This window comes from Protobothrops mucrosquamatus, unplaced genomic scaffold, assembly GCF_001527695.2.
Source record: "Protobothrops mucrosquamatus isolate PMUCROS unplaced genomic scaffold, P.Mucros_1.0 scaffold_11, whole genome shotgun sequence".
NCBI lineage: Eukaryota > Metazoa > Chordata > Lepidosauria > Squamata > Viperidae > Protobothrops > Protobothrops mucrosquamatus.
In genome coordinates, this window is record NW_015386087.1 from 573,160 (window position 1) to 588,784 (window position 15,625).

Genomic DNA, 15,625 nt, shown 5'->3' on the forward strand with positions numbered 1-15,625 from the left:
GGGGAGGCGGAAGACATGCCATGCAAGCCAAAAGTCCCCTGCTTCGCGCGGCTGGCGCTCCCTCGCCTCGCCCCAGCTTGCTGCTAACCCTCCGCTCGCCGCCGGGGAGGTCGCGCCTGCCGCTCGAAGTCTCATTCTTGCCCGCTCTGAGGGAGGGACGGAGGGTGGACGGGCGGCTAGCGAGCGCCACAGACAATGGCGGCGGCAGCGGCGGCGGCTCCTCCTGCCGCCGCCGCCGCCACCACCACCACCAGCAGCAGCAGCAGTAGTCCCGGTGCTACTAGCAGCGGCGACGGCAGTACATTCCACCAGCAGCTGGAGCCCTGCTTAAGGAAGCCGCCGCCGCCGCCGCGCATGGACCCGCGGCGCAGGCAGGCTGCTCTCTCCTTCCTAACGAATATCTCACTGGACGGGCGGCCGGTGTTGCAGGGCGAGGAGGGCGGCGAAGAAAGCGACGTCGGCGCGGCAGCCGCCGCAAGGACTGCTTCTGCTGCAGCCTGCGGTATCAGCAGCGGCAGCAGCACGCGGACTCGTCGGGGCAACCTGAGCGCTTTCCAGCCGCCCGCCCCGCAGCAGTACGGAGCTTATGCCAGCGCCTGCGGTGGCGGCGGCGGCAGCAGCAGCAGCAACGTCAAGCTCGTGAGCCCCCTGGGAGCGGCTGGCCAGCCGCAGCAGGGCGAAGACGACGAGCAGGAGGAGGACGAGGACGAAGATGCTTTTACTAGCGTGCAGGTGCCCATTGCCGCCGCCGCCGCCCTCCCGGTCTCCTCTGGGACCCCCTGTGCAAGGGGTCGCCTCAACTCTTTCACTCAGGGAATCCTGCCCGTCTCCTTCGCCAGAACCGCCCCACAGAACTATTGCTGCGTCGAGCAAGGCCCGGTGGGCGCCAGCGCTTTTGAGCTGCAGAGGTCCAGGTAAGTGGCATCCAGAAGGGCCTCGAATGGGTGTGGATATCTTCAAGAGGAAAAAAAACCCAGAAGGAAACAAACCAGGGTTTAACTCTTACCTCGAAGCTCTTTGGTATCTAATTTCTGAGCTGTGAAGTTTGTGTCACTCTGCACATGCAGATTAAAAAATATTCTCTAAGAATATTTAAGGTGTTCATGGGCTGATAACTGTTACTTACATTAGGAGCTCAGGAGAAAGCTATAGCCAGTTCTCAATTTTGACCAGTTATGTATGTATGACTGCAATTTATGTGCCACTTAATTCCAAAAAGGCTTTGAACAGCTGTCATGAGAAATGTCAGGGTTTGAGGCATCTTCAAATTGTTTCCACTTATTCTCCAACATGTGTGCGTAGGTAGAGAAGTCAGTTTTAACACAGTGATAAGAAAATATTTTCTTCATGTTCAAAGAATCTTCTGTACTTTGTGGCTCTAATACTTAGCAAAAGGGATTTGAGTTGAACTTCAATGAAAAAAGGGATCATGTGCAAATATCATATAAGAGGAATTAGTTGTTATGCATTGATACTGTTGTACTTATTTGATTTTTCCACCAGTACATATCTGTAAGTTACATTAGAAGTCTAAACACTGTCCTTGTCCACAGGGGACTTGTTGCACCTGTCTGGGCTCAGAAGCTAAAATGAATAGGGCTTGGTTAGTAGGTGGATGAGAGACTTAGGAAATCTCAAAGCTAAAAGACAGGCTAAGGAGTTAAAACACATTAGAAGAATGCAGTGGCAACCTCCTTCTGTACTGTAACTAAGAGGATTGCTAGAACATGGCATGACCTTGCCAGGAGTTGAGTTCCACATGAAGGAATCTGCCTTTTATCTACTGTGCACCCATTCCTCTTTAAATACATTTATTTAGTACAAAATTCTGAAGGGGGAAGTTATTTTAGGCCTGATAAGCTCAAGAATACAATTATAAAATGCTTCTTTTCTCTTAGTGTAGAAATGATTGCAATGTACAGCATCCTATTTTGTAAACCCTCTAAAGTATTAGACAATTTTATTTTCTATACAAAATTTAGCATAACTGCAGGCAGCATATACATATTAATTAGTAGGCTTCCATATTAAATTTAGAACTAATCTTGTCCACTATATTACATGAACGGACCTTTGGTTACACAGTGAGACTTCCCCTTGGTTACTCTCACGCTGTGTGCAGAGTTCCTCCAGAGTAGGCTTGAGAAACTACTAGGGGAGATGGAAGAATTGGTTCTGCCAATAGTTTCTACTTTGACAGATGGGCCAATACAAATCCCCAAATTTGCACAATATTGTGACTCAGTCTGACAGCAACAAGACTGCTTCATATATCTCAAAATACTTGTCCCATCTTCCTAGAGCAAATGCCGACTTATTTTAAGAGTTTTATCTTAAAACATTTAGAGCCCTGAAAGGTAATATACAATGTGACAGAATACTCTAGTGCAGCTTTGGTAGAGTTTGAATAAATGTATTTGATTTCCCTGTTCTTATGAACAGTGTCTGTTCATAAGTAAAATGAGTATGAGTTTCATTATTGATTTGAAGACAACTAACCAAATCTTGGCACTAATCTTGAAATCAGGACTTGTATCATTTTTTTATTGTGAAATTTGGAGCAATAATTTCTAAACCTGCTTTTTAGGCTAATAGAGAAGTCACTTTTTCCAAATTGCATTTCAGCCTCTGAAATACCACTCAGTATAGGTAATCCTTGATATATGACCGCAGTTGAGCCCAAAATTTCTGTTGCTAAACAAGGCAGTTGTTAAATGAGTTGTACCCCATTTTACAGTCTTTTTGTCACAGTTGTTTAGCGAATCATTACAGTTGTTAAGTGAATCATGCAGTCATTGAGCAAATCTGGGTTTCTCCCATTGACTTGTTGGAGGATGGCTGGGAAGGTTACAAATGGTGATCACATGACCCTGGGACAGTGCAACTATCATAAATACATGCCAGTTTCCAAGCACCTGAATTTTTGATCAAGCATCCATGGGGATGCTGCAACAATCATAAGTGAAAATTAGTCATAAGTCACTTTTTTAGTGCTGTCGTAACTTCAAATGGTCACTAAATGATGTTTGTAAGTTGTAACGTTTAGAAAAACATTTAGATGTTATTAATGCTGAAACTACATACAGTAATCAAAGCATCAATTAAAATGTAAAGCTATTTTTGCACCTTGATCAGATTCTCCTTTTCTATTCTGTTCCAGTTGTTAAGTTTGGTGACAAATAGAACTATAAGGGAAGAAATTAGGCTTCTCAACTCTTACTATTGACATAAAGAGGTAGCTTGGAAACTTTCATTTATTCTTCTCTCTCCTTTTCTCTTCGGATGCTACTTGTAAACTATCATAGTGGGTTTGGCACATTATATGGGAATGTCTGTAATTTTCATTTTTAATGGCATAATTTCATGAAATCGTAGTGAAATTAATGAGAAGCAAATCTCCGTTACCTTTCTGAAGTTAAAACTGGTAGACCGCCAATTAAAATAGCACTCATATTTAATCTTTTGTATGTTTTTCTGTTGAGTGTTGATCTTAGTATCTGAAATCTTAATCCCTTCATTTATTCTCTGCTGTTATCATGCATTATTTATGACCTGATGCATTACCCCATCACTTGCATTCTGTCGTTTTTCAGCATTGATCTTGATTTAATGGGGGGCTGCTACAGTCTGTTTGTTTAAAGCAGTGTTTCTCAACCATGATGACTGGGGAATTCTGGGAGTTGAAGTTCACATATCTTAAAAGCTGCCAAGGTTGAGAAGCACTGGTTTAAAGAGTAAACATTTTATTTATCTTGGACGTTAGGCAGGGTTGACCCTGATTGGCTTGGATTAAGGACCATTTGGGAATTCCAAGTCTGTAGGCTGGATGAGGGAATCAAGAAAAATGCTTTGGAAGAAGACTGAGTAGACTTGGTAGTAGAAATGGAACAATGTGAAGAAACTTACACAAATGCCATCTCCAAGAGCTGAATTTAATTCAAAGCATCTTTATCTCACCTGTTTTAAAACATTAAAGAAAGTCTTCAGTGATTGGTGAATAAATAAGAGCAGCAATCTGTAAATTTTCCCCCCTAGGTGCTTTAGCTTGATTTAGATCTTAACAAAAATAATTGGCAGAAGACAAGCATTTAGTTGCTACAGTTGAAATCTCAGATTTGTATTTTCCCCAGGAAATTAAGTAATTTGGTTGATCTGGTTAGGATTAAAAAAGTGCATGTCAGAATCAAGATAGATGTTTATAAAGATAATTTATTGATGAGAAAATATAGCCATGTAAATATTTCTACTTCTAAAAAAATTGAATTGTGACCAGAGGGGAAAGGTAGTTTTTATTATAAAATGAGCAGTGGTAGGCTGTAGGCTATACCAGGGGTCCCCAATCTGTGGACCAGTACTGGGGCGTGGCATGCCAGCAACTGGTCCGCACAATCAAGCAAAGCCCCATCTGCGAGATGCAGGCAGCACACAAAATCATGCACCCTCCGGTCTACGGAAAAACCTCTCTCCAGGGAACCGGTCCCTGGTGCCCAAAAGGTTGGGGCTACACGACATGAGAAAAGTTTAATGAATGTATTCGTTAATGTGAAATAACCGATATCACAGTAGTCTTCATCTTTCTTTCAAGAATATAGCATTTACAACAAAACCCCTCTGAGATGAAAGGGAAAGCATGTAATAGCCTTCACCCACCAAATCATGTTAATAGTAGCATAGAAGTTTAATTTCCCTAGTTCAAATTTAACATTTGTTTGTGATATCCTACTGCTTCCATATTACCAATTCTACCTTGTTTTTGTTTTTCTTTACCCTTTTGGTGCTTAAAGGCTTCAATTATCTCTTTTTAAAACATGCTCATACCAAATTAAAATAAGATTGAATAATTTTTGCTTCATTGTGTTTTGGAACTGAGCCATTGTTTTGAAAATCAAGGTGTATGCTAATCCATAATATGATTTATTTGTTGGGCATAACATGTTCCGTCAAAACAACAATTACATTTTCTTAATCTGGATTTAGCATGTGTAAACACAGTTAATAAGTCCTTCCAGATTTATTTCGTATATTTATAATAATGCCCTAGCAGTCATTTGGCATTTAGTGTAAAGCCTTGAAAATGAATTTATTTATTAAAAGATTTATATTCTCTCCTTGTGTAAAATAGTTCTCAAGGTTTACCAGAGAGACCCACCATTATACGATGGATGCAACTCACTGTTACATGCCATATTTTCTCTGCTTCAAATATTTAATTTGAGCCTAATTTAAGAATGTTGTTATCTTATGCAGAGTGATATTATGTGACAAGCCAATGAATACTTTACCACTAGTTGTTTGCCAGAGGTAAAACATTTTCACTGATGGGAAATTATGATCCAAAATATGTGGAAGGCACCAGATGAGAGGAAAGGAATCATGGTGACATCTCACTAAAGCTCATCCATCATTTGCCAGCTTTGCAGAAATCTCAGGAGATGTGTCTTTTGAATGTTTAATTGGTTGAATCCTACTTCTTCTAGTGATTTTTCAGTTTTAACAGTATAAAGATTCTAATTAATTTTATGGAAATATAGCATATAAATAAGCAATTCTTGCCCTTTTGAACTACATGACCAACTGAATTAGATATGTCAGATCTTTTCCCCTCTATAAAATATACTACATCAATTAAATGTAAAATAGTATTCAAATTATTAATCTGTTCACAGACAAAATATAAAACTCATATATAAATGAGATGTTTTCCATCTCACTTCTTCTGTGAATTGTCCATATAGCTATGAAAATAGCATTACATATTTTTCAACAAATGCCAAACCATATTTTAGAATTATTATTATTATTACTTTTTCTTTGCTAATCTAGTCATTCTAAGGGACAATTTGTGAGTTTCATGTGCACAGATCTGTCATTTCAATCCATCATTGAGTGGCAAAGAGTCAACATTGATTTGTAGGAGTCAACATTGACCTTGTTGGCAGGGTCCACAATTTTGCATTTCACTACTATTTTGGTTTGCAGCGTCAGCATGAGGCATTGGAGAATATCTCTTCTAAAATTGCATTAAGAAAATCTATGTAGTCAATAAGAATCAACACCGATGTGGTGACACATAATCGGATCAAAATATCATGGGTGATAGCAGCTGCAAGGAAAAAATCCTTGAAAAATAAGGTAGTAGGGAGAAATGGAAGACAGTGAAAGCGCTTGGGTATCTGACTGACTGAAACACTCAATGCATGATTTTGTTGCAAATTCTGCTTTAAAATTGATCAATATAATTATAAAACAAAACAAAATTACTTTCATAGGAGTCTGCAACTTAGTATTAAGTCATTGCCATTATATTCATATTGTATTCATTTTGATAGGATTTATTTTATATCCAAAAATGTAGTGTTTTATGTATTCAAAAATTATCTGCTAAATACTAATTGCAGTAACACAAAATGCTACAATTTGGCTTGCATAATCTGGAGGATGCTCATTCTTTTTTAGTGTCTTCATATGCATCATTTTAGTTGTTCTTTTCAAAGTAAAGAAACTGAAATGAGCCTTAAGAATAAGAAACTGAAATGCAGTATGTACAGAAGCTATCTTCTCTCCATATAATTTTTATTTATTTTCCACACATTGTGATGCAATGTGTATTGCTTTATGTATGTGCTACCTCATTTTGATAGAAATATAATTTGAATTTACTATGATATAAATTCTGTATAAATATGGTTAGAATTCAGCTTCAAGGCATTTTTCCAAAATGAAAAAAATGATACAAATTAATTATTACTCTACAGCAGACATGTCAAACACAAGGCCTGGGGGCTGGATGCAGCCCGCAAAGTGGTTTCATGTGGCCCACGAAGCCATCCTGGAAACAGTGAGGGAACGGCCCCCGCTGCCTTGGCCCTGGCCCAGGCCGGCTGGGAGCCAATGTACAATTTTGTGGTGGCCATCTACGCTGAAACGCATTCAGTCTTAGCTCCACAAGGCCAACTGGAAACAGCAAGGAACCAGCCCCTACCACGTCGGCCCCACCCCCTCGGTGCATGCTGGGGAGGTGTCACCCTTTGTGAGGAATGAAGAAATGGACCATGCCTTGGCGCTTGCCCCGGTCCCACCCCCTTCTGCCAGAGACCCTCAGATCTGTCCCACTCCTGCCCAGGCCCCCATAAGCACCCTTGACGCAAACGATGTAGAGCTGGCCATGCCCACCCAGTAGGCCACACCCACTTCATCCACACCCACCAGTAGGCCGCACCCACCTTGGCCACACACCCCCAGCCCCCTGAGGGCAACCGCAATGTTGATGCGGCCCTCAATGAAATTGAGTTTGACACCCCTGCTCTACAGCAGGCATGTCAAACTCGTGACATCATGTGACATCGCGCAACGTATCGGGCCGATTTTGCCATTGCTAGCAATGGGGTGGGAGCAGCTTCCGGATGATGTGTCCGGCCCGTGGGCCAGCAGTTTGATACCCCTGCTCTACAGGAATCTTTCACATTTCTGATTACATATAGAAGAGATTAACTGAATATACAGCAGCTTCTCCTCCTGGAAAAAGTCTTCTGACAGAACCAGTTATGCCAGTCGAAAGTAGAAATGATGTATTTGTTTATTTTGGCTACTGCATGTTCCCATGTGATACACTTTGAAATTATGGAATAGTTTATAGTTTATAAATTATAGATTGTATAATTATATACACACACACTTATAGATTAGGAACTACTGTTGACTTGAATGTCTTTTACTTTCATTTGTTCAACCAAATTCCAATATATATATTCAGGGCACAATTCCCTAAAACTAAATGATGTAGCCTGATATATTATTTGGTAACTTGATGTAGTTATTTTTGCACTGTGAACCTTCTTACTATTTTAGTTTACAGTTTCCTCCCAATATCAGTCACAACATAAAGTTTGTTTCATTTACTTTTTTAACTGTATGACATTATTATATAAACCAGGACCTGGTTTAAGAAAAGCTCAATTAAAATTCTTCTCATAGATTTGGGTAACCAATTAGAATATGTAGCTTACATTGCGTAATCAAAATCCTCAGGTCAGGGAAAAGCGAGGTCTTATCAGTGATGCTGTACTTTGAAGGAACTTAAAAGTAAATACAACTTTGTCTCTGATTTTTAATGTGATATCAGAAACTAGTAGTCTTGTTTTTTATTTGCTGCATTTGCCATGTTGATCAGATTTGCTCACCTGACAAGCATTTTTGTGGATCACTAATTGCAGATATTGCATAAGGCACTATCTTAGAAGAGACATCTGATGTATGAGAGAGATGGGAGAATCTTCTTGTTCTTGGCGGGGTCCACAATTTTGCATTTCACTGCTACTTTGGTTTGCAGTGTCGGCATGAGACATTGGAGAATATCTCTTCTAAAATTGCATTAAGAAAATCTATATAGGCAATAAGAATCAACACCAAAGTGATGGCACATAATCGAATCAAAATATAATGAGCGATAACAGCTGCTTATTTGTTAGTAAAGAAAAAATTCTTGAAAAATAAGGTAGTAGGGAGAAATGGAAAACACTGAAAGCACAAATTCTGTTTTAAAATTGATCAGTAAAATTGATCAGTAAACATACTGAACTATTTGTATTTTGTTATGCAGATATTAGTGAATATGTTATGCATATTCTTAAAAATTTCTTAATCTTGAGAATTATTTATGGACTTCAACTCCCTGAATATAGGCTTTTGTGTGTGTGTGTGTGTGCGCGCGCGCGTGTGCATGCATGTGCTTGTGAATGTATGTGTGTGCTGACTCACTTTGAGCTGAACTAATGTCTTTCATCAAGCAGTTTCATTAAAGCATATCTACCTGCAGTTATACAGAATTTATGTACTCCTTTCACATTTACAGATGGCAAAAGTTCACACCTGAATGAGTAAATCTTTTGTAAGAATAAGAAGAAATAGATAATTTAAAGAATGGAACAGGTTTCTTTGTTTAGTCATACATTATTTCTGTGATCCTCTAAAGTGCTACAATTTTTTTATTTTCAATTGAAAGAACAGCCACTTGGTATTAGATCTATGTCATCTATTATGAATGAAGCAATATAGTCACTTTCTGCATTACAGTATGCATAACTTGTTTTCACAAAGCTTCCTGAAGCTGCTATAAAAATATAATCAGAATTCCTGGGCTTTTCTGTTTATGTTAACAGTTTATGTAATTATATACTACCGTAAATTAAATTTAATGGGGATATCGTTTGTGTGGTTTGGGTAGGGATCGTATATCCCCTGCTTTTTTCCTGCCCTCCCCCCTAATATTTTGTAAAATTGTTAAATGTTAGGATGCTAATAAAGGTTTAAAGGTCCCCCTGTCCAATTGTGACCGACTCAGGGTGGTGATGTTCATCTCCAATTCTTGTGTGAGAAATGCTTCTGTCATCATGTGGCCAGCAAGAAAGTATGGAATGTAGTAACCTTTCCGTTGAAGCCATACCTAATTCTCTCTACTTGTATTTGAATACTTTCAAACTGCTAGGTTGGCAGGAGCTGGGGCGAGGAATGGGAGTTGCTAATAGATGAATTGATATCAGATCTTGGTGGGCAGAAATGGTGGTGGATGGTAATTTGTAGTCATAGGAGGAAAGATTTCCAATTGCTTGGCAGTAACAATAATAAAATCACACACAGCCTGGTTCTAGGTAAACATTTAGAGTAAATAGAAGTAGAATTTTGAGAAGTCTATTTGTTGTTCCATCTGAGAAGTGTTACATTCTGTTCCGACAAGACGGTGGAGGAAAGAGTATTAGAAGGTTTATTTTCTCAGTGATTGCTTGGTCAGATGGGCAAATTGTTGTGTGTCTTCAGCCCTTTGAAGAAGGCAGGGTCAAGAAACATGCATAGCAGGAATTCCAGGAAAATTCTTTATTATTATAGGGTAAATTAAGAGAATCTTGAAAAACTGTCAGGATTACTTTCTGCCCCATCTTACACCAAATGAAACCAGGGCACAGTTATTTTGAATTTCTTTTTCATGTTTTCTTAGGACTAAGCATTCTGAAAGTTCCTCTTAGCAATTCATTGGTTCCTTCCTCATTCCCAAGGCCAATCTACATTCATTCATGCACACCCAACTTCAGAATCATCCCCCTCCCACATGCAAAGACCAGTTAAGGAAATGGACACAGAATCCCTTCTCCCTTTCTCCTGCAGGACAATAGGAAAGAAGCATGTTCTCCACCTTGAGCTATTTAGAATAATTATTAAAGATGGAATGTAAATAAATAATAAATAAAATTACAGAAAAAGCTAGAGAGATATGGAAGGTGCACCCTTTCCTGTGATTCAGCAACCATCACTGGAGGCTCTACTCTAGCATGAAGCAAAGAGTCTTCTTCATCCTGGGACTCATTGTCTATTGATAGCAGCGGCAGTTCATGGGGACAAGGTATACGTGGGAAATTCAGATAGAATTGTTGGACACCAAATGACGTCTATCCAGTGAATTCTAAATGTCCCCTCTTATGTGTAGAATCCAGAATTTGTTCCATCTAGTATGTCTCTTATCCACCAAAACCGGAGTGGGGGATGGGGAGGGAAGAACAGGTGCAGAATGCAAGGGACATGGCCATTTCTCTTGAACAAAAAGTAACTGGTAAAATATCAGATGAATCATCACTGAAGCAGAGAATTTCAGACATAAGGCCTGTGGATTAATTTGATGGGTAACAGGCAAAGTGTCAATTAATGTTGAATTTTGAATTCAGCTTCTTAGAACAGGTTGGTCAGTTGACTAAATTCTTTTTTTAAAATATATTGGTTTTTTGCAATAACAATCTTTAGTGCTTGGTAAACAGCGTGTTGTCTGGGTTCATATATTTGAAAAAACAATAATTAATTTCTATAATTCCATAATCAATATATTAATTAATATTATGTTTCCTTGATCTTCCCTTCTTCCAATGGTATTCTCCTTTGTCAACATTAGATAAATATAATAATATTTTCAATATATACAAGGCTGGATATAAACGTTTTTTGTGTTTGTACAGATAATGACATCCATATATAATATCTTTTCTAATTAACTTATGTTTCAATTGTATTTGTAAAAGTCATCTTGTTAGGTCACTATGTGTCCTGTTTTCAAAATTCTTATTTAAACTTAATTTCCCCTCAGTATTCAAACCGTTCTTATCAATCATAGTTTTCTCAAAATTAATTACCTAAATATCCAAACTTTTCATTTACATACCCCATCCCAATATTTTCATATTTCATATATTATAAAGATACAATACTACCTATATGTTATATAACATCTACATATAACATCTTTTCTGAATGGCTTATATTTCAACTATATTTGTAAAAGTCATCTTGTTGAGTCACTATATGTCCTATTTTCAAAAATCTTATTTAAGCTTACTTTCCCCTCAGTATTCAAATCATTCTTCTCAGTCATAATTCTCTCAAATTTAATTACCTTTAAATGTCTAAATTTCCATTCACATACATCATCCCAGTATTTTAACATTTTATATATTATAAAAAATACTATACTACTTATATCTCTTACTATAGGGCCCCTTTATATCCCAAATTATCTATTCTTTTAATAATATTCAAACAAATATTTAATCATGTAGTACTCCATCTGATAAGTCGAATCAGATCTCTTAAGTCTAACTCTAGCCTTCTTCATTTGCCTAATAGCTTTCCAAGTTAGTATACTCCGCTTGCCAGGAAGTTCCTGTATTTTTGTGGGTGTTGCTGGGAGTGTGAAGGATAGGTTGAGTAGGATGTACGCTTTTTGTCTCCCAGTCTCTGATGATTTTCCTGGCAGCTCTATAATCCATTTTGTTAAATCTTCTTTCTTATCCTCGAATTTGTTTGAAGTCCTGTCGGATAAAATATCTTTTCCATTTTCATTGTTGTAGTAAAATCTTGTAGATTTTTTTCTGTTTGTGTTAAGTTATAGTTCTCTTCATTTGTAGCTTCCCTATTTGTCACTTTCTTCTAGTTTGTGTTTTGTTATCTGATTTGTTTGTTCATTCTTTATCATCGTTTTCTGAGAATGTTTTAATTGTAAGTTTAGATTGAAGATGTGCTCATTTATCAAAGTTGTTTTTGATCTCAACATGGTTTGAAATTATTGTCATTTGAATCTGTCGTAGCATTGCGTACATTTCCTCCTGAAAAGTACTTGTCTCGTTTTGGAGTATTACTCCTGCAGGCTAGATCTTTCAGAAGGGAATATTTGGTGTGGTTTCCTATCCCTTTTAGATAAATATTCAATATCCATTTTGTCTTCCCCCCTTCAAATAATCTTTCACCAATACCATAGTTTCTGTAGTTAGCTTTATTGAACCAGCCAATCTCAAAATCCAAACCACCAAATCTTATACAGGTCTTATCTTTATATATAGTTTTTGTAATCCAATGCCTTTCCAGTTGTCAAGGTATCAGTGAAAGCAGTATTTTATAACAATTCTATTCAGGGATCAGTTATTAACCAGTTAGAGTTGCAATCCAGAGTGTTTAGCCACCTTGCAGCCTTCTCTAGTAAGTTCCCCCCTAGAAGATTAGCCAAGAGAGTTGACTAAATTCTTGAGTGCAAAGAACTCCCTTCCCCTGAGGATAAATTTTGAAGGAGAAGATACCTGGAAGCTTCTGTGCTTTTGAATCTTTCATAGGAGCAGTGACTGGCTCTGGGAAAAGAAAGTCAAGGAAACATTAAGTCCGAACCCAATGTCTGTAGTAATCTCTTCTGGGTGTAGGATGAAATCTAATCGACCAGACTTCTAGGCACAGGCAGTAACTAGATATAGTGAGATTAGGATTTAGTTTTATGTTGTCTCAAAATCATGCCTCACATGTTTTCTACAAATCATATTTTCTCTGGCACCTAATTGCTATCTTAGAAGGAGCTATCCATTTTTCCTTTCTCTTTTGAAGCTTAATCTTTTTTTTTAAAGTGTAATACCATTGGGTATTTTCTTGCTACTGTTTTTTTTAAATAAATGTTAAACCCAATTTTAAAAAGATATTTTTTAAGAAGAGACTGGACAACCATTTGTCTGAAATGGTTGCAGGGATAGTCAACCTTGACTCTTTTATGACTTGTGGACTTTAACTCCCAGAATTCCTGAGCCAGCTAAGTCATAAAAGAGCCAAGGTTGACTACCCCTGGTTTAAGGTTTCCTGCTTGAGCAGGCGGTTGGACTGGAAGACTTCAAGGTCCCTTCCAACTCTGTTATTCTATTACTCTTGGTGCCAGTTAGTTTCTTGGGAAGTTATAATCTGAAAAGAAGCCTCTGCAGATTGACTGTTAGTTATTAAGGTTAAGATACTCAATAAATGTGTGTATGTATGTATATATATGCATATACATATACATACACACACACACACACACACACACACACATACACATACATACATATACTTATGTACACACACACACACATATATATATATATATATATATATATATATATATACACGTGTGTGTATATATATATATACTGTATGTATATATACTATATGTATACACGCACGCACGCACACACATATATATGTTATATATATGTTATATATATGTGTGTGTGTGTATGTGTATATATATACACACATATACACACACACATATATAACCTTTTGGTCTTCTATAACACTAGTTAAAAAAAGATGTCAGGAAATATTAGCAAAGAGAATAATGGTTGCAACATCTCAGAGCGACCGGGTGGAATAGATTCAGTTGGAACAAAACAGACAAGAATAACCTCTTTTCCATATTGATGGGTGTTGGCATCAAAATGTCAAATACAAATAAAGAAGGGGCAGAACTTGTATTGTGACATAACAATGCATGTTTTGGCATTTTGATGAAATGTTGGCTTGGTACACATATCCTTGATGTTATCTCCTGCATTACTGGCATATTGTTTTAGGACAAATTATTGTAATTATAATTAAATGAAATAAAAAGTCCTTTTTATTGTATACCAGAATACCTATGACCTATGTACTGGTGATAAATATATAAACTTTATACTCACTTTTTAAAAAACTGATAGTATTTTGAAAAGGGATTAATGTTCATAGTCTGTCTTTCATACATAATCTTTCTTTTTATCATCTTCTATCATGTTGCATCTTGCTTTTAATATTGTAGCCTTTGTGGAGACATGTGATTGACTTGAAATTCTTTTTTTTCCCATTGACATTTCTGGTCAACTTAGTTACATAAGAATAATTCTGCAGCATTTATTGGACAGGTTTTATAGAATTACTGAGATATATTTTTGGAGGGCCTACACAATGCAGTTTATTAGGAACTTGATCTTGTACTGGCAACAAAAAAACCCCTAGAAAAATAAAAGCAGTTCCACTTACTCTGCTGCTTCAGTTTGACCTTTGTATAGTTTTAAATGATTACTGAACAATCAACACTTCCCTAAAATAGGCATAGTTTAATTAGGAGTTTGAATTTACTGTTAGCAACATCTAAAGATTTTTGATTTGTTTGTTTGATTAAGCACTCTACAAATCATTAAATGGAACTAGATATTTATATAGGTGCCCAGATAAAATAAGTAATCTGACAATACTATGCAGTTGCCATACTATTCAATTGTGCTTGCTCTTTAAGTACAAGTATGTATAGCACAATTTTTAACACTGTTAAAATTGCAAGTCAAATATTAAATTATTTTACTAAAGAAAATATATTACTTTCAAAAAATTGAGGTCTCTACAGAACTGGTCATGACCTCAGTCCTGATATGTCAAATGCACAGATGACATGTCCTTGTAAATAGTGATGTTTTTGTTTATTCTTTGCTGCAGTACTCTCATGTCTATCTTGTAAAAATTATTCAAGTGATGTTTTTGTAACACATTTTAACGATCTCTTGCCCTTTCATGTACTATAGAAAACAAGTAATTCTTTATTTCTATTCTTCTGCTTAAGGCTGTTGCATGGAATACATAGTGAGGGAAACACAAGTCAGATGATCTAGATCCCAGTGCAAGATAAAAGGCGAATTGTTATATCTGAAATTAATTACATGAAAGCTATCACTTGTGGACTAGTTGTGAGTTGTCAACTGGTTGAATAACCCACACTCAAAGAAAGTAAGAATTTATGGCCCTAACTCGCATAGATCCAAAGAATGGCAACAAAGACAATATACAGACTTAGGGATATGACCTACTTGGGATGTTCAATCTGGTGAAAAGAAGACTGAAGGGAGACATGATATCGGCGTTCAAGTACATGAAATTATATCAAAGGCCAGCAACTATTTTGCATTGCCGAAGAAATTCTGACCAGAAATAATATGTACAGTAGAAAATAACTTGTAGCCCGAGTTTTAGATTTTGGCAGTGGTTTGCTCTCCGAGCTTGTTTCTATTTAGTACTCAAACGTTTTGTTACCAGACTAGGTAACATCATCATTGGGAATCCCGCTGGTTAGAGCTATCTACACCTGGTTTAAACACAAGAAAAAAACTTGAGAATGAAAATATGATAAAAAACTTGAATTGAAAGAATTACTACACTATTGATGTGTAAGAAATACTGTTGAAAAGGAAGCCATGCATACTGAGAATATTGAGAAATAGTAAGGTTCAAAGTGTAAATGGTATACGCCTGAGAAATATTAAAATATGGA

General features: G+C 37.3%; 1 protein-coding gene across 1 annotated transcript in view; it reads left to right on the forward strand.

Moving 5' to 3' along the window:
- Nucleotides 1–354: 354 nt before the first annotated feature.
- Nucleotides 355–15,625, forward strand: part of CABLES1 (Cdk5 and Abl enzyme substrate 1) — a 51,105-nt gene continuing 35,834 nt past the window's right edge. The window contains exon 1 of the mRNA XM_029285142.1: nucleotides 355–914. Within this exon, the coding sequence (XP_029140975.1) occupies nucleotides 355–914 (560 nt within the window). The remainder of the gene's footprint in view (nucleotides 915–15,625) is intronic.